Source organism: Pantherophis guttatus, chromosome 1, assembly GCF_059756535.1.
Source record: "Pantherophis guttatus breed Tessera chromosome 1, ASM5975653v1, whole genome shotgun sequence".
Classification (NCBI taxonomy): Eukaryota; Metazoa; Chordata; class Lepidosauria; order Squamata; family Colubridae; genus Pantherophis; species Pantherophis guttatus.
In genome coordinates this window covers 29,021,471-29,042,324 of record NC_142063.1, presented here as the reverse complement: position 1 = coordinate 29,042,324, position 20,854 = coordinate 29,021,471, and the positions used below count along the sequence as shown (strand labels likewise).

Genomic DNA, 20,854 nt, shown 5'->3' with positions numbered 1-20,854 from the left:
TCATTGCACAGGTTCCCTCCAGATGTTTTCTTTAGGGGCTGACGTGAAGCACAGAAAAGCAGGGGGAATCACTGCAGAGATGAATGTACAATGAAAGACAGGGCATTCACACATTGCCTTGGCTTATCTGTAGCTATGAAAGTGCAAGAACATCACTTTCCGATTAGAACTTCACCAAAACCTCTTCTCTTGTGTAAAAAATTGGGGGGGGGGAACCCCATCATTTGTCTCCACAGCACTGCACCTAAGCTTCAGAACAAACTTAAAATCACTTATTCGAACTCCATGGGTCAGAGAAAGTGCTTTATTTTTTCTTTTTTTCTATGCTAAAAACCTGAGACCTGTTGAATCATCATTTCAGAGATATTTCCTTACCTAACAGAGAAACAGAATAACCAAGAGCAAAAAAAGCAGTGGGAACAGGAGTAATTTATGACTTCCTGCTGGATTGACTGCAGGCAAACACCCTCAGGCAGGTGATGGTGAGGCCAGTATACCTAGCCTCCAGAGGGATAGGATGAGACCGGTCCTCTTGATTCTCAGAAAGTGAAGGGGGGCCCTGTCTACCAGGCCTCTAGAACTGGGGCCTCCACCTTTGGCAACTTTAAGCCTGGAGGACTTCAACTCCCAGAATTCTGGGTGTTGAAATCCACCAGGCTCAAAGTTGCCAAGGTTGGAGACCCCTGCTCTAGAAGACTAAGGAAGGATCGGCCTACTGAACCTCTGGGCGACAGGGTGGCAGGGCAGTATCACTGAAGCATCCAGAAATTTGGCAACTTTCAATCTCACGAAAATCATGGGATCTGATTTTGGATGCATTCTGTAAGTTAGCCCACATGAGGTACCTTGGTCCAAAAATTGCTGCCCTATAATGCACTGTTTTGCCCAGTTAAAGGTTACAGACAGAAGAGTTTTAGTAGTAGATGGCAGAATTATTCATGCTGCGGTTGCACACATCTGCCCAAGGAAATACAGAGCTGGTGCAGAGACATCTCAGACACACACCCCCGACACATTTCAGTGGCATCTAGAAATGTAAATGGACATACATACCTTCTGGCAAGCAGTGCCTGCCATTCCCATAGAACTTGGACTGACAGTGGCAGCAGAAGCCGGTGCTATAATCGGTGCAGAATGCATTTTGGGAGCACTGGCTATGGTAATCCTCACACGTTTCCACATTGGCAGTGCTGTATGTGAATACTAAAGGGAAAACATATGGTTACAAGGGAACAAGACAGTCTTTTCTGATTCGGTGCCACCGGTGGTTTGGAAGGACTCCTAGATTCCCAGCCAGCCTTTTTAGGTTGCACAAGGATGCTGTTCCACAACATCCTGGCCTACCCCACACCAGTCAATATTTGTCTCACAATGTGAGTGAGCAACATTCTCAGTGGACAGACACTTCCATGGGCAGGGCCAACATTTTCTATGTTTTCTCCCACCTAGGTTTTATGTAGGCTAGTTTATTTACTCCTTATAGTCAGCCAGATGTTCTGACTGGATTTTGCATTTTTATCAACCTATTAAATCCTTTCCAAGGACCTGGGATAGGCAGATGCGGATGTTTGTTGATATTATAGATATGGTCGCAAAATAGTTTTTATTTTACTTAAGAAGCAATGAGTGGAAACTAATCAAGGAAAAAAGCAAACTAGAACTAAGGAGAAATTCCCTGACAGTTAGAACTATTAATCAGTGGAACAATTTGCCTCTAGAAGTTGTATGAATGCTCCAATACTGGAAGTTTTTAAGAAGAGATTGGATAACCATCTGTCTGAAGTGGTGTAGGGTTTCCTGCCTAAGCAGGGGGTTAGACTAGAAGACCTCCAAGGTCCCGTCCAACTCTGTTATTCTATTCTGTTCTGTTCTGTTCTGTTCTGTTCTGTTCTGTTCTGTTCTGTTCTATTCTATTCTTACGGTCCGTCATAAATCAGCCAGATGTTCAGACTGGATTTGGCATCTTTATCCATGTATCAAGTCCTTCCCAAGGATCTGGGATAGACAGAACTGATTATTTGATGGTGTTACTGTAAAGGTATCGTTGTAGAATGTAAGCTGTTCCAAGTAAAGATGCCTTTTGAAATTGACCGATGACTGTATCCAAAAGCAAAGCCAAAACATTATGAGTTTATACTTTCTAATCTGCTCTTCTTTTTGGCAACTCAGACTATAAATTTCATCTAGAAAGTCTTCATCAAGACAGTGACCTGTTATTGTTTATCCAGAATGAGCAGTACTGTATTTTTTGGCAAAGATCTTTTTCCCCTTTTATTCTTTATAAAAGGAAATCCTGAAATGTTCCTGAACATATTCTGAAATGTTTTGATATTACAATAAAGGTTTGAACTTAATTTAAAAAATAACTGTTAGAGGAATGAACAACTGATGATACTCTCCAGATGTGCTGGACTTTACTTCCTGTATCCCAAATCTGTTTAGGAATGATGTGAAATTTAGCCCAGCACTTCCCATCAATCAAATGGAAAAGCTAGAATAGGGTAGTTTACCTAATCCATGCCATGCATAAACTGAGCTTCTGTGTCTATGTCCATCATTCATAGTTCAATCCATACAAAACGAAGCCATAGATGTTGCTAACTGGAATACACATTAGGAAACTTATCTTACCCATATTTAAAGAGCTGGCAGCTCTTTCTGAACAATATGTAAAGTCTTACTCATTTCTACAGTTCATCCTTATTTGAGACCTGGATATTTGAGGAGAACATTCTCCCTTAGAAGCCTGTCAAACCTTCTGAAGCCCTCTTTAAGGATCTTGCCATTATGTGAAATTAAGCTCTCCTCAGTTGTGACACCTCTTATATAAAGCTGGTCTATATGTAATTTTGATAAGTTTTTGCTACTAAGCAAAACAGCTGTTTTTCTTCTTTTGTTGTTGGCTCTGCAGTCCTTCATGGACTTTTTTTGGCCTCGCTTTAAAATTGATCTTATTTATGAATTTCTACAAAACATAACAGAGCCTTCAGAACTTTGCATTTGAACCTTACCTTATAAGCATATCAATACAAACATTTTATTCATTTATTTATATGACCTCAATCACTGGGTAATTCTATGTGGCTTATGCCACAGAGTTAAAATACTGGAAAAATGACAGCTAACAACAAATAGTGAAGTCCAGAAGAGTAAATAATTCACATCGGTAAGGGGACAACTCAAACACCTATCCCACCAAAAATTATTTCTTGGGAGCACATCCCTCTAGCCTACCCCAGGATCTGCAAAATGAAGAGATCTTTGTGGAAACCCAACAGGATCAGCTTCATACAGATCACAGGGAGCAAACCATTCCACAGGATAGGCATGGCTCTCCACATCTACTGGGTCCTAAAAATGATAAGGCTTGATGGCTGAGACCTGGAGGTTGCCAACTTTTCCAGATGTTACCAGTCATGCAGAAACAATAAGGAAAAGATAGTCTTATGGATAACCAGGATTCAAATCATGAAGGGCTTTATATGGTAGGTGACAAGAGTCCTGTGAATTGTATCAGGGAGCCCAGTGGTGGGTTCCTCCCGGTTCGGTCCGGTTCGGCTGAGCCAGTAGCAGTGACGATATGACATCACCGAACCGGTTCTCCCCCCCCCCCGCCCTCCCACCCACCCACCACCCACGTTATTCTTACCTTTTATTTGGTCCCACCCCCAATCTATTGCTACCTCCTGAGTCTCAGCTGATGATTAGAGGGAAAAAAACTGTTTAAACTCTTGCCGTGGGGCTTCAAAGGGCCGTCCTACAGCTGATCAGTGTTAAAAGAAAACAAATGAGTCGGGCTGTAAGTGCGAGGACTGGTCATAAGTGCGAGGACCTTCCAGAAATGACTCTGACCAGCTAGCCACGCCCACCTAGTCACATGACCTCCAAGCCACACCCACAGAATAAGCCATGCCCACAGAACCAGTAGTAAAAAATTTAGAACCCACCCCTGAGGCAGCCCATTAGTAACCAATGCAGCTCACAGAGCAATGGTACCTATAAAATCTGTGCACCCTGAGCCTAAGTGGTCTTCAAGAGTAGAACCAAGTTGAGCATTACAATTATCTAAACAGGAGGTAATTAGGAGATGAATAGCTATAAGAACCGCCTCCCAATCCAAGTAAAGACATAGTTAGCATACAAGATGGATCCCTACAAGCAACTCACAGTTGCTCATTGAGCAGGAAGATAGTAAATCATTGTAAAAAGCAGGTCCTTGAAACTAAAATTAGTGTAGCAATAGCACTAGCACTTAGACTTATATACCGCTTCCCAGTGCTTTACAGCGCTCTCTAAGTGGTTTACAGTGTCAGCATATTGCCCCCAACAATCTGGGTCCCCATTTTACCCACCTCAGAAAGATGGAAGTCTGAGTCAACCTTGAGCCTGGTGAGATTCGATCTGCCAAACTGTTGGCAGCCGGTGATCAACAGAAGTAGCCTGCAGTACTGCACTCTAATCACTGCGCCACTACGGCTCTTATAAGTTTAGGCTTTAAATGGTTAGGCTTTAAGCCTGTTCCCACCCCTCATCTACACCCTTACAGCATCTAAGCCCCAGGACAGAACTTTTACATCAACATTGTTTAGCCTGAGACTGAAAAGTAAAGCCGGGCATCATCTGATGTTATGCCAGCAGATGACCTGGCCCATTGGCCTGTTGAATAAACAAATTAACAGATCATTACAAATCAAAAGCATGTGGCCGGGGATTATTGTTAATGGTGACCTAAAGGAAGTGTCAAAGCTGTGTTGAACCATGCACAAATTTATTTTCTCCATGCTTCAGGGTTTCATTGGACTGAGAGTGGTCTCCTTGGGGAGAATCTTTGCTAAATAGAAATCTGCATTATTCATAAATAATCCAACAGCAAAAAGCGTGGCCTGCTAAATGCTTGGCACCCACAATGCTCAAATTCAGCTGGCATTAAAAGCTGGAGGCTTACTGAGGTGGGGGTTGTTGTTGTTTTTTGGTAAGCCACCATTTGAACACTCCCATCATCTCCCATCAATCATCTGGAGTGCAAAGCCTAGGCAGGAGTGTCAAACTGGTGACCCGCAGGCCGGATATGTCACGTGCAGGCCACACCCACCCCAGCCCCGCGATGGGAAAAAACGTCACAATACATCACATGACAGCAGTGTGACATCGCGAGCTTGACACCCATGGCCTAGAGGGTGAAAAAGGGAGTTAACTGCAGTACATCAGTGAACTGATTGCATATAGAGCCATTTTGGCACAATGGCTAAAATGCAGTATTGCAGACTAATTCTGTATTCCTGCTGTTTGATCCTGACTGGTTCAAGGCTGACTCAGCCTTCCATCCTTCCAAGGTCTGGTAAAATGAAGAACCAGATTGTTGGGGGCAATATGCTGACTCTGTAAACCACTTAGAGAGGGCTGTAAAAGCACTGTGAAGTCTAAGCTATTTAGCAATAGCTATTGCTAAGTGCTATTGCTATATAGAGGATGATATTAGTGCAATTAAGACTGGAATATAACTATTTGTGCTACAGCATTTCCCAGGTGCTGGGTGTCCTCTTTCATGATGCAAAGAGTTATAATCAACGTCCTCTCTCTCTAAATGAATAATTTTCAACAGCCAACATGCTAAATATCAACAACCTGACTTGTTCTATGTCCCCTTGGGCTGCTACTCCTGTCAGCAATCAGGGCTTCCTAGACATTTGCATGTTTGTTTATCTGTATATTTGCCTGGTTTCCTAGATCACTTCAGTCATGACTGACCTAGGTAGCTTATATCCCTAATATACAATAACACGGTTAAAACCCTAAACATAGTAAGAACGATAGTTATTTCAAATCATACTGTGCCAAGGAACAATGGCCTAGGATACTCAAGCCCTGAGGGGTTTTGAAGGTAACAGTCACCACTTTGAACTTCGTGCAGCATTAGCAGTAGTTTCAAACATGATTTAGAGAGCAGAAGTTCATGAGGACTAGGTTATTAGGAAGTCTTGTGAACTTACCATCTGGGTTGAAACTAACATCCTCATTTATACCAATGACCCGTCTCCTGGGGCTGAAGGGAGGAGCATGATCTGGGAAGCTTTCAAGGATAACTTCACCTTCTGGGTAGACAGGAAAGGGTTCTGTGTCTAAAGGGGAGCCTCTCTTATCTTCTTGAGGCAGTAGGGCATCTTTATTGCCAGAGCGTCCCAGCAGGGTGGCAGTGACCGCCTCAATTGGGCTCTCATACACCGTAGATAAGGACAGAGTCCTTTCTGCAGAAGATGGTGCAGATGGTGCTTCCTCTACTGGGTATAAAGAGATAGAATCCAGGACAGAATAAGAGGGAGGATGTCTAGATGCTGGGTAATGAAATGCAGACTCCAGTTCTAAATCCTGTTCAGCACCAGAAGGCCTCGGCTTGCTATGATCTAATTCATCGTGGAGATTTGGTCCGGTGCTGGCTCCCATTTCAGGAGCCAGCTTAGTGGGGCTTACAGGCAAGTACTCAAAGTCATCTTCAGTCCCATCATAGAAGGGATCTACATAATCAAGTGTTGAGTCAGGGTATTCAGACTCCAAGGCACTGTGGTAAACAGAGCTGCTCTCTGGGTTTCTTGGAGAAGGAGAAAGCTTCCCACCCACTGCAGCCGGGACCACGTTATCCAATGGGGAGGTGCTGCCAATGTGGAAGGCCCACAGACCTGGGATCCCTGCATTGCTGATCCTGCATGGAGACAGAATAAAAGTTAGATCCAGACATGGCAAGAACTGAGTATTAAATTTACTAAAATAAATAACACTCGCTTTCCTCACCCATAAAAAATGGGAGGATTGTCTGGATTACAAAGAATATAGTACTGGGGTTCTGTCTAATCTTTTTTTTTTTTCAGAGGTGGAAAAGAAATACAGTCCTCTTCCTATCAGATAAAAAAATATATACCTTATGGAGTGGCAATGCACACTGAAAGGCAGCATGCACACAAACACAGACCCACATAACACATACATTTTCACATACAAGAAGCTTTCAATCATTTGATTTCCAACAGTAGGAACCACACTCTCCATCCAAAGAAAGAGTAACAAGGGATGGGTGCCCAAAAAATCAAAAGGCTCTAAGAGAAGGAACCAAACCATGAAGGAACCAAACCATGGATGACCTAGTCTTCCATCTTATTTTCCTCAGGGCTCACCCAAATGTTATTGGGTACTGGAATGGGAAACTCTGGTTTATTTCTCATTAGGGAAGACTGCTAGCACAAATAAAGCACAGCCTAATACATAAGGCTTTTATCTAATAAATTATGGTACAAGCAGGAAGAGAAATAAGGAACGAATAGGAAGACTGAGACAACCTAAAAATCTCTTTATGCTTTGGAAGTGAATATCTGACATATACTACAGTCCTGGAATCATAATTATATTCATTCATTCATTCATTTCAAAATTTATAGATTCTCTACTTCCATAAAAATCTGCTGCAGAGGACAGACTTTTGAAGATACACTTGCTTAGAGAGGCCATAATGTTGCCTCACATCATTCCCAAGCAGGAAAACTCATTTGTCCAAGAATTGTTTTTTTTTTTTTATTTGATTTATATGCCGTCCTTCTCCGGAGACTCAGGGCGGCTTACAATGCGTTAAGCAATAGCCTTCATTCTTTTGTATATTTTATACAAAGTCAGCTTATTGCCCCCACAAATTGGGTCCTCATTTCACCTACCTTAGAAAGGATGGAAGGCTGAGTCAACCTTGAGCCTTGGAGAGATTCGAACCAGCAGAAATTGCAGGCAGCTGTGTTAATAACAGGGTGCACTAAACCACTGTACTATCAAGGCTCTGTCCCTGTCCTCTTTACTTTCAGAAGGATGAGGCACAGCTCTTGAGCTTAAATCAAATGAGGATTTGATTATTATTTTCAATAATGTTTCTAAATGTGCACTTTTACATTTATTTATTTATTTATTTATTTATTTATTTATTTATTAGTTTGATTTATATGCCGCCCTTCTCCGGAGACTCAGGGCGGCTTACGCAATGCTTTTAAGCAATAGCCTTCATACTTTTGTATATACCTGCTTAGTAGGGCTTTTGGCACCCCTAAGAGGTGTTCTATTTTATACAAAGTCAGCTTATTGCCCCCACAAACCGGGTCCTCATTTTACCTACCTCAGAAGGATGGAAGGCTGAGTCAACCTTGAGCCTGGTGAGAATTGAACTCGCAGTAATTGCAGGCAGCTGGCAGCTAAATACTACTTTAACAGTAGTTTAGTCCACTGCACCACCAGGCATTTTCTTTTTAAGTTTAAGCATTCTTTCAGTTTAAACATTTTCTTTTGTTCTTGTTGACGACCTTGAACATCCATTTGAGGTAGAAGACAAGGTACATATCAATGAATATGAACAGCTATTAACAATGAAAAGAAACGTAATGGACATTTCTCCAACCGCAGTCCTGGATCATATTACTAACTACAGTAGTAGCTGCAGGCCTCATTAAGGAGAAATATTGGCATGGGAGGCAACCATCTGATCTGGATTAGTCATGCAACTGAGCAACCATATAGCACAGATGCAACTGGATTCCAAATTGTAGGGAGGAATCAACGTTAATGTGTCCACTGAAGTTTACTGGAGCATAGGCTAGTTGAAGGCATCAGGAAGAAAAGAAGCAAATATTTGCATTGTAAATGTGGAAAGAGAAAAATCACAGAAAGCTTAAAAAATCATTGGCCACATGATTATCCAGGGAGAGGAGTGTTTGGGAAGGCAGGAAAGAATCAAGGGAACATCTGATATGAGGCCACGGTCAGGAGGAAATGTAGCTAGAAATGTGACCATTGCTGAAGGAAGAAACGTAGAGACACAAGGGCTGTTGGGTTTCCTACCCTTACTTGGGTTAAGCAGACAACTAGATACCATTAACTGCTACAATATGGGTGGGTGGTATCGGCTAAGCAGGGAGAGATTGACTTCGTATGTATGGTATGTGTAGTTGTTCCTTTTGCGCTCATTGTGCAAAAGTTGGACTAACATTTGTATCATAAAATAACTGGTTAAATATTTAGATGTGAGCGCCTAGCCTATCTAAACAAATAAAATATCCTTTGTAAAAGTTTATTTAGCAGCCGCTCATTTGCCATTATTTATGCAGATGCTTCTCAAGCCAGCCAGATCCAAGAGAGGGAACAGCTGGCTTTTGATAGTGGGAATTATATATGGCAGCTGTTCTTTTACAAGCTTGACTCCTTGCAGTGGTCATGTTTCAGTGAAAAAAATCTAAACTTTCACCTCCCGTTCTCTCCTCAAGCATTTTAATGCTAGCTTAGGCTGCTAGGAAGTTTGAACTGCTAGAAAAAATGTACTTCTTAATAAGAGATTACAATAGATTGCTTTGACCTTCCTTGAAAACAATATTTCCTGTCCTAACACTTTCCAGATATAATGGGCTATAAACCCCATCATTTCTAGCCATGATTAGTGATATGGAGCTGGGAATGAAAAAGAACCAACATGTCAGAAGGGCGCCTTCAGAAGACGTTTTATTTTTATCCGATAGATCGATAGATAGAAAACCCGATAGATGTTATCCATTTCTCAACCTTGGTAACTTTCAGATTTGTGAATTTCAACTTCCAGAATTCCCACCCAGCAAATCAACAAACATACATCCTGATGGCCACCATGGATGGTGTGTGTGTGTGTGTGTGTGTGTGTGTGTGTGTGTGTGTGTTTTTAACTCAGACAGAAGCCTAGAGCAAACCTGTTTTTAAAAGTTGCAAGGGGACAAACAAATGTGCACAAATTTGCTCCTTTCCGTAATATATTTTGCTTCTTCTAGACACAGTAATAACTAGCTCATTTGTCAATGAAAATTCTTTGGATACTGGATCTTTACTCCATATCAATGTTTTGGATTACTTCTAATAATAGTATCTCACCTGTGGATGATACCAAGTTATAGAAGATAATGACAATTTACTAGGAAAGCAACAACTCTGTCTTTTCATACTAGATGAATGGCAAAAAATAGCAAAAGAGATTCATAATATGCAAAAAGTTTGAAAATGGTCATAGATGGTCAATTATCAGAGATAATCTATGGTGGTTTCCCAATTTTGGTAATTTCCAGACATGCAGACTTCAAATCCCAAAAGTTCACAGTCAGCATGGCAATGAATGAGAACTGTGGAAATCCATACACCATTCTGGAAGTTCTCACAAGATCTGGAAGCTGCCACAATTGGGAAACCTTTCTAGCAGATTCTGCTAGGGATTTGGAATAGATAACTTCTGTAAAGTTTCCAGTTCTATGATTCCATGATAAAAAAGAACCAGGATGCCAGACTACATGAGCTTTAAGTCTGATCTAGTAAAGTTCTTTTTATGATCTTTAGTCTATAAATCTTTTCCAACCCAGTTTGCTTGCTGAAGATCCCTTCTATAAAGGCAAAGGATTGTATTTGTGCCAAATTTGCCTTTACTTTGGCTCTAAATCAAAAACATTCCTGTTTGCCCAGGGATTGTAAATATTACGCTTAACCTAAATAAATCTTGACCAGTTGATTGATTTTGTTTGCTGGTTTCACAGTCGTTATGCCTTATATTATTTTCATTACTGCTATTAACCTGTATTTGCTTTGTATAATTTTATGAATGTCCTGGAATCTCTTATGGATGATGAGGACACAGTATATAAACATCTAGAGTAAATAAAAATAGAGGAATGAGACAGAGGATTCTAGGATTCATAACCGATGATTAAACCACGGGTGTTACATATTGAACACAGTTGGGCTCATGTTTACTCTCCATGAATCAAAAATGTACTGAAACATTCCAATGGCAGTGCACTGCAAATGGCAGAGTGTTTCTTAGGACAGGTTTACCTTCATATATAGTTAGCCACTACCAGAGGTGGACTTCACATACTGTAGCAACCAGTTCGCCCAGCACTGGAAATGTGGGTGCTCGCTTCGCTCGTGCACACACCATCCGCATATGCATGCAACGTCAAACAACACGGCAATTCGCTCACGTGCGACATCCACGCATGTGTGTGGCACAGAGGTGGATTTCAGCAGATTCTGACCAGTTCTGGAGAACCAGTAGCAGAAATTTTGAGTAGTTTGGAGAACTGGTAAATACCACCTCTGGCTGGCACCTCCCCCAACTATTCTCTGCCTCTTGAGTCCCAGATGATCGGGAGGAAATGGGGATTTTGCAGTATCCTTCACCTGCCACGCCACCAAGCCATGCCCACCAAACCACACCATGCCCACTAAGCCACACCCACAGAACCAGTAGTAAAAAAATTTGAAACCCACCACTGGTGTGGCATCAAAAACACAGCGATATAGGATGGGATTGCACTGACAAAATTCTAGCTAAATTATATAATTACTTACTGGAGTACGATATGGCAGAGGAAGTAGTTAAAGAACCGATGTTAGCTTGGGCCAAAAATATAGGACAGAATATAAATCTGAACGAATGGGATTCAATATGGAATAATAATCTTAAAATGACAAAGGCGACGGCTTACAAGGAAAACCAATACAAGCTGTTTTATAGATGGCATATGGCCCCAGCTAGGATAGCGAAGATCTACCCCAATTCGAGCCCTAAATGTTGGAAATGTGACCATCAGCAGGGTACTTTCTATCATTGCTGGTGGACATGTAATCAAGCACAAAAATTCTGGAGGATGATATGGATGTGGATTAGAGAAATAATAAAAGAAAATTTTGATTTCAAACCAAAAGCCTTTTTCCTGGGAATTTTGAAAACTGAATATGCAAAAAAGAAAAAGTATTTAATTATACATATTCTGACAGCCGCTAGAATTTCCTTTGCCCAGTATTGGAAAGAAAAACAAATACCACCTCAAGAACATGTTATTGGAAAAATATTGGAGTGCGTCGAAATGAACAAATTGACTTCAGAAATTAATGGCAGAGAAGATTCGGAATTTTATAGCGTGTGGGACATGTGGTACGAATGGATGGGGAAAAGAAATAAAGAAGGAAATAGAGATTAAATATTAATTAATTAACAAAATCTATATGAATAGTATTATATTTAGTCTTAGAGAGTTGAGCACTATTATCTTTAAGTGTTTTGAAATCAAATCTAGCTTTAAGAAACAATATCAAATAAAAGACAAGTAATAATGCCTGTAGATGTATATATGTATATAATTGCACCAATGAACCGAAAATGTACCGAATGTATCACTATATGTTATAATAAAAATCAAATAAAAAAAAAAAAGGATGGGATTGCACCTGAGCGGGTGGACAGGTAGGCGGTGGGAGGGGGCAGGGGCAGGGACACTACCCCACCCACAGGTCGCCACTACCGGTTTGCCCAAACCAGTACGAACTGGCTAAATACCCCCTCTAGCCACTACCACTGAACTGGTGTAGTGATTAAGATGTTAGGCTGGCAGCCGAGATTCAATTTTTAGTCCACTCTCAGCCACTGAAGCTCACTGGATGACTTTGAGCCAGTCACACACTCACACCTCAATCCACTCACAGGTTATAGGGAGAAATAGGAGTAGGGAGCGTTATGCACACTGCCATTATCTCCTGAACAAAAGGCAAAATTTAAATCTAAAAAAAAAAACAAGCAAATAAATAAATCAAGTTTAAGGTGGCACAACATCCTCAAATTGAAGAACTGAATGCATCCCATCTAAAAAAAATACTATTGTTGGCAAAAGAAAAGAAAGGAAAGATACCAGAGAAAATGCTAGTCTGTTGTAAGAGGCATGAGATGTATTTCTCACACTGTTAGAAATGAGAGTAATTGGCAGGTGTCAAAAAAAATGCCTTTGTAGCAGCACAACTCACCTTCTTATATGGGCATACAATATCAGCACATGAATAAAAAGGACAAGGACTGATCACGCTGCTGTGACTGCCATCTTGTTTTCACGCTGCACATTCACGCCATACCATGTAGACACCACTAGTGCACCAGCACATAAATATTGGATAAAAGTCAATAAAAGGGAGCAAAGTGCAGCTGGACATCCAGGCTTCCTGTTTTATTTAGATGTTTGTTTATGAAATCTACAGCCCACTTTATTATTAAAAGCAATCCCAAAGTGGGATTCAAATCGTTTCAGGCAGCTCTCTTCTCACTTAGCCTCAGCCATCAGGAACACTGTGCAAGGAGCAGCTCATTTACTTCCACTGTAAGGAGGCAGAGGCCTTTTTACACACCACAAACTACTCCTGGGTTTCAGCCAAAGAAGAGAGTTTTGCTCCATTTCCCCCCGCCCAGAACCTTTCAGATCAAGATTGAGCTAAATGTTTTCTCTCCAATCTTGTTTCCTTTCACTATCCAAATCTTTAATGATATCAATATATCCCTAAGTGGCAGATTATAGAAGTGTAGGAAGTTAGCACCCATTCCCCTCCTAGAAGAATGAAATATTCTGGGAAATATTAAAAAGGCAGAATATCATATTTCCTTGGATGAGAAAAGGAGAATCATGCTTTTAAAGACAAAGCAACTTCCTGCAGCTCTCCATCCCCCCCCCTTCAACTCCAGGGTTATGGGATTAAGACATGGCCTTCAGGACATGATAGGATTAGTCCTCTACCCATCTCACCACATGGCACATGGGAAGATTACATCACCCAGCACGACTCAACCAAGCCTGGGACATAGACAGCGTACAAAGGTAGCTAATACTCCCGCCCCTTAGGAGTCTGACAGCCAATGGGATACATTTCTTTCACAGGAACAGGAAACTCTAAGGCAGGGCCCAAGAGAGGGTATCTCTCTCTCTCTCACCCATGTGCTTTTTTGCCCAGGATCTCAAGCCATGTGGTCCTGTCCACTCCACCATTAAACCATCTTTCCAAGCAGCTTCCATGTTTCCAGTGTCTTTCTCCCCACTTGGAACTGAACCCAGATGGACATTTCTTCCAACAGAAGCCATGGAGATGACTTCAGAGAAGGCAACCAGAAGCTGTTAGAAGAACAGCAGGTGCAGAAGATGCACATGTTAAGGTGGGAGGTGGAGAGAGAATAGGAGAAAGAGATGGGCATTCTCCTGACTCCTTAGGGTAGGGCTGTCCTAAGGCGGGCCGCAGACCAGATATATCACACACTGGTCATGTCCATGCCTGATTTGGTGAAGGGCGGAAAAGTCATGATACATCACATGACGCTGCTGTAATGATGCGAGTTTGACACCCCTGCCTTAGGGTATAAGGGAGCGGGGGAGGGGGGGGAAACGTAGTCAGATTTGCAAGATCCTTTTACTAGAGCCTATCTCAACAGAATTCTAATGGACCCTGTGGAGCAGTGGTGGGTTCCTCCCGGTTCAGCCCGGTTCTCCCGAGCCAGTAGCGGTGACGATATGATGTCACCTGCCCCCCCCGCGCCCCCCCACCCCCCACGTTATTCTTACCTTTTATTTGGCCCCACCCCCAATCTATTGCTGCCTCCTGAGTCCCAGCTGATGGCTAGAGGGAAAAAAACTGTTTAAACTCTTGCCACAGGGCTTCAAAGGGCCGCCCTACAGCTGATCAGTGTTAAAAGAAAACAAATGAGTAGACTGGTGCCTGCAAAAATACATGAGTAGATCAGTGCCTGCAAAAATACATGAGCAGATCAGTGCCTGCAAAAACAAATGAGTAGATCGATACAGCTCTGCAAGCAGTTAAAAGCCTGGTAGACCAGTACCTCTGTTAAATCCTAAATAATTGTCACATGATCATCAAGCCACGCCCACAAAATAAACCACGCCCACAGAACCGGTAGTAAAAAAAATTTAGAACCCACCCCTGCTATGGCGCCTTAATCAGGTCTACTTTGTAGGACTGACACAAACAATACTCAAATGGAAAGTCTCATAGCAGTTACTTACTGATAGAGGTTTTTGACAGATTGTTCACTGCTGGTGATGCTGAGGTAAGGTCCTTCCCTCCGTTGGTAATCCCCTCTGCTGAAGCCAACTCGAGCTGGGAGCTCCAAGTGGACATTATAAGATTCCTTGGGACGTGTTCCAAAGAACTGGAGCCCATCTTCAGGATAGAGGAAAAGAGCATAGGCATCTACATCATTGTAGGCTAAGACAGCCTGGAAGGTGTTACGCTGCAAGGCATAAAAAAAAAGAAAATGAGGGGATCAAATTCTGACATCCCTAAAGAAGAGTGATAGGTAAATTAAACCTGGGTTAGTCCAAGAGGACAACATGTCCCAAAGGTGTTTTTTCCAAAGGCACCTGGACTTTGTTTTTCCTCGAAGATGTTTCACTTCTCACCCAAGAAGCTTCTTCAATTCGGACTGAAGTAGAATTAGCAGCTTCTTGGATGGGAAGCGAAATGTCTTCAAGGAAAAACAAAGGAAGTCCAGTTGCCTTTTGAAAAAGCACCTCTCAAACAACACCGACCTGGATGACTGAGAATCTCCATAGACAAGAGTACAAACATCATTAAGGGAGCAAGATGTAATTTTGTGGTTACAAGCAAACATCGAATTCAGATCTTCCTTTTCTCATCAACTCGCTCCATGACCTTACTCCTAGAATCCTGCATATCTTGCATCTGCAATACAAGGGAAATTATACTACCTCACTTCACAGGGCCATTGTAAAGATTTATGTGGAGGGAAGTTCATTCAGTTCTTTGAACTCTTGTTCTTCAAAACATTTTAATAACTCTGCTCTCTGCCCCCATTTTAATTAAGAAATTAACCCATTCCCTCTTTTTTTATCTGCAATTCTGTATTACGGGTTTTTTCCCTTGCATTCTGTTTGTCCCTGGGAAAGCTAATATGAGCTACTGACGTCACTCCTACACTTATCATTTAGTTCAATTTTCTGGGTTTGCACAACTCATTAAACTAATATGTCCTCTAGATGCAGCGGGTCTACAGTTTCAAGTGTTTCCAGCTTGCACACTATACACCGGATTAAGAGAAGATACTATAAATGCTGAATGTATTGAAAATAAATACAATCATTCATTTAAAAAAAAAATTAATTAAGAAGTAAGATCTCTATAATTAATCATGAAGGAGATTTCTCTTCCACTTGTTTTCCACCCAGATCTCAAGCCCTTATAAAGTTGCCTTGCCATAATTTATCTTTCTGTCCTCCTGTTTTATCTTCCTGGCCTTTAGTACGTTTCTTTTTTCCAGCTACAAGGGAAAAATATTTTCCTCTTTTTCGTAATCACCCACTTGGGAATCAGAAGAGAGATTTCGATTTCAGGAAGAGTTTTCATCCAGGCCAAAAACAGAAGTGAAAGCTGCAAAGCTTGATAACCAAAAAAGGGAGAAGACTTTACTCATATTTGCAGCATAAAATTCACAACTCAAATCCTCAGGTGGACAGGATTCTGTGACTGAATGAGGAGAAGCTAAATCTCAGGCTTTGCCTGTGTAACCATGGGCCTTACCATTGAGCCATGTCATATATATATATATATATATATATATATATATATATATATATATATATCTATCTTACCCCCTTGGGGGTGTCTTACCCCCACAGTATTTGTTTCCAGGGAGTAAGTCATCTGTTTACCAAGTTTGGTTGAAATTGCTCAAGGCATTCCAGAGTTATGCTGGAACATACACACATACACACACAGCCATCTATATATAGATAGATGGAAACAAATACTGTGGGGGTAAGACACCCTTAACACCCCTTGGTGGAGGGGGGTGTTCTGTTAAGATACAGCCTGTTGTGCCTTAAAATGACTTCTACTGTACTGCCTTAAAATGGCTTCTACTGTACAGCACAGTGGAGTTGCCATGGTACCAGCTTCACAGTACTCCATAAGGGTGCTCCCTCTGGTAAGGGGGAAAATCCAAGATTAGAAATTATGTTTGGTCCAGACATTTTCAACAAGGTTTCGATTATTCTTGAGGACAAATGTATGGCCATGATCAATAAAACATTACTGCAACTCGGCCGGCCTGCCTGCACTACTACAAGACCAACATGACGTATTTCACACAGATTACATAGAAGAGAAGAATTAGAAGAGAAGATACAACATCGAACAGCTTAGTGTATATATCGCGGACAAGAAGCCAATTCTAAATCAAGATCAGAAAAAAGCATACCAAATGATCATGGATCAGCTAGCAAAACAACAAGGTGGTATTATTTTACTTGACACTTCTGGGGGCACAGGGAAAACATTTTTAACTAATTTAATTCTCACTAAAATCAGGGCTAAGGGTGAAGTTGCTCTTCCTGTCTGATACAGCATTGGGATAAATAAATACCCAGGCAATGCCGGGTTATCAGCTAGTTCAAAGGTGAAATCTACTTCTAATCTACTACTAATTATTTTTAAACTGTTTTTAAATTTTGTATGTTCTGTTTTATTCTGGCTGTTCACCACCCTGAGTCCTGCTGGAGAAGGGCAGTATACAAATTAAAACAAACAAATAAATAAATAATACTTACCTTCCCTACCAGTTCGGAAGTATGCACGCGTCATATGCAATTTTCAAAAACAGGATACTTCCTGGTTAAAACCAGGAAGTAATGACGTCTGGACAGGTGGGCGGAGCCTCATGCTGCGGCCGCTACTGGTTCACTGAACCACCCACCGCCATCCCTACCGGTTCACTCAAACCGGTGCGAACCGGTAGCATTTCACCCCTGAGCTAGTTCCTAAATGAAGAGAAGCACTAAACAAGAACCACTAAACAATACTATGAACATGTGAAGAGCTTTATAAGGAACCACAGAACAGGTGAAATTTTTCAACGTATGTACCTACCTGCTACATCTTATCTGAACAGCCATGGAGACCTTTATCCAATAGTATCTTATACGTTACAGAATAACTGCATAACTCCTGATCTCCCCTAACAACTTGGTGAGGAATCTGGGCATTGTAGGTCAGCATCCCTTGGGATTGTGGACCTTCTAACATCCCTGACCCAATGCAAGCAAGCCAGGTTGCATTTAAAAATATACATCTGGAGACCTGGATGGCCCCCAAGAATACAGAAATTGGACATCCCTAATGAAATTAGGAAGCTTCTGGCCAAGATCTTTTTCGTTCCCTTCTCAAAACATTGCTTTATAAGTGCTAAGTAAATAAATAAAAAAAGATAGCATCTCTTGACTTATTAATCCAAGGGCTGAACACAGCCCAAATTAAGCATTGAAAATCTAGCATTTTTAGAAAAAGCTTTCTGTTCATGAAAGAGCAGATGCTGAGCTTTATAGCAACTTCAGTCATATAAATTATTTTTAGTATTTCATTGTCCGTGACAACTATTTTTCACTTGCCTCAAGTAGTCATAATTTTAAAGCATAAAAAACTATCCAGGAAATGACAGACCAATCAGCTTGACATCACTAGCTGGAAAAAGCTGGAGGGAATTGCTAACACTTTTGGAAGACAGACTCAAGATTCAGAAGGATCTTGACAGACTTGAACATAGGGACCTAGCCATCAAAATGCAGTTCAGTGGTGAGAAAAGTAAGGTCCTACACTTAGGCAGGCAAAACCAAATGCACAGGTATAGATTCGCTCAGCAGCAGGAAAGAGAGATCTAGATGTTCTAGAGAATCTAGATGTAAGAGGGATCTAGATGTTCTAGAGGACAACCACTTAGGTATGAGCCAGCAGTGTGCTGTGGCTGCCAAAAAGGCCAATGGAGTCCTAGGCTCTATCAAGAGAGGGATAGCATCAACTTAAGGAGAAGAGATAGTACCACTTTATATTGCACTAGTGAGGCCACACTTGGAATACGGTTTCCAATTCTGGTCACCATAATACAAAAAGGTTGCTGAGATTCTAGAAAGAGTAGAAAGAGTAACAAAGATGATAAGAGATCTGGAGGCTAAATTGTACAATGAACAGTTAAGGAAACTAGTTGTGTCTAGTCGAACAAAGCGGACTGGGTTTACATGATAGTTATCTTCCAGTACTTGAAGGACTGTCATAGAGAAGAATGAGTTAACCTATTTCCCAAAGCAGGGGGTCTCCAACCATGGCAACTTTTAAGACTTGTGGACTTCAACTCCCAGAGTTCCTCAGCCAGCAAAGAGGAACTCTGGGAGTTGAAGTCCACAAGTCTTAAAGTTGCCAAGGTTGGAGACCCCTGCCCCAAAGCACATGAGAGTATGACAAGAAGCAATGGGTGAAAGCTTGTTAAAGAGAGATCCAACCTGGAATTAAGGAGAAATTTCCTAACAGTGAGAATAATTAATCAGTGGGATGTCTTGCCTCCCTCCATTGCTGGAGGTTTCCAAGAAAATATTGGGCAATCATCTGTCCGAGATGATATAAATTCTCCTGCCTTGAGCAGGGGTTTGAATTAGAAGACATCCAAGGTCCCCTCCAGCCCTATGATTTTATGATTCTAAGTAACCAGGGAAAGCCATTTGATTCCTCTAATCTCCAGAACACTATGTGAGAATCTTTCCAAGCCTTGCCACCATCAATGATGGCAACTAGAGATTGTCAGAACATACTGACATTCAGAGTATTGGGAACCATTTGCTCTATACTTCTAATGACAGAATTGAGTTTGTCCAATATTCAAGCTCAAAACCTTTACATTCAAATCTTAGAAATCTTCTAATCCCTAGGTCTCTCTTCTCAACCAGATGTTCTTCAGTTTTCTTGAATTACTGTATAAGAGTTGTCCCATAGGAAAGGATTCAGGAAAGGAGACACAACCTAAAAATTATTACCATTTCTTTGCAAATTACCATGCCTGAAACCCCCAAAAGTCATACTGTATTCACATTTCACAATACTGTCTGTAGCCGAAGACAATGCCTCTCTTATATATATAAAAAGGACACCAGTAATAAGATTTTTCCCATATTATAGTTTAGAAATTGATTGTCTAATGCAGGGGTGGGCAATTGTGGCTCTTTTACAACCTGTAGACTCCCAGAATTCCTGAGACACCTTGGCTGTTTAAACAAGCTTCAGATATGTTTAAATCAGTTTCGGCATCCCATTGCCTGTCAGCTCAAGAATTCCTCCAGATCAGTTTTTCTTCAAACTTGGTAGCTTTAAGATGTGTAGACTTCAACTCCCAATGCTTGCTGAGGAATTCTGGGAGTTGAAGTCCACACATCTTAAAGTTGCGAAGTTTGCTCCAGATTATCTAATGGTCATACCTCAACATCCTAGGAAGTACTTCTCATTGTCCAACCAATTCTTGACCCATGTACAAAAGCCTGCTGTATACTTCAGCCCTAGCAGTGGAAACAATGCAAGAATCATCTCAGAAGACTCTTTAATGCCTGATGCATTTTCCTAGAGACATGGCTGCCAAGGGAAACAGATGTCTCCCCTGTCATCTGCTGGGAGGAGAATGGAGTGGAAGGAAACAGGCAGAGATACTGAATACAGCTTTATATGTGCCATATGGCTAGGCTAGTCTGCGCCTTATCTTACCACCTCAAGTACAGTGCAGTGTCCTACTTAAGAGTTAAAGCATAGTTTAACCCTATCTCAACTCAACCCCACACCCCAAGGGTGAATTGGCTTTTGGGCACAAAATCAAGACAAATTAGACAAATCATCTGATACTTTTCATGGGCCAAAAACTATCTTGAGCCAGCTCAGCTTCTTTCTTTTTTTTCCAATTTTGATTCAAACATCATCTTCCATTAAACAGTGTGTCGTCTGGGTACAAATATTTTGTGCAAATATTTTATACAATAACAGTTACAATTTACAGTCATATTTATTATTTTATCTATTCTTAACTTAATGCTAATAGTAATATATACCATACCTAACGCTATAACAGTCCTCTTCTTAACTTATTTAACTTTATTAAAACATTTTCTCTATTTCACTCCTCTGCTTTTTTCTACTTTTTATATTTATTCTCTAACCATTGATAAAATAA

At 41.2% G+C, this 20,854-nt stretch overlaps 1 protein-coding gene across 1 annotated transcript in view; it reads right to left on the bottom strand.

Moving 5' to 3' along the window:
* NID2 (nidogen 2) overlaps positions 1-20,854 on the bottom strand; it is a 71,518-nt gene that overhangs the window by 37,531 nt on the left and 13,133 nt on the right. Inside the window, exons 3-5 of the mRNA XM_034433389.3 lie at positions 14,865-15,091; positions 5,991-6,697; positions 1,054-1,203 (exon numbers count right to left, since the gene is read on the bottom strand). Coding sequence (XP_034289280.2) covers positions 1,054-1,203; positions 5,991-6,697; positions 14,865-15,091 — 1,084 coding nt within the window. The remainder of the gene's footprint in view (positions 1-1,053; positions 1,204-5,990; positions 6,698-14,864; positions 15,092-20,854) is intronic.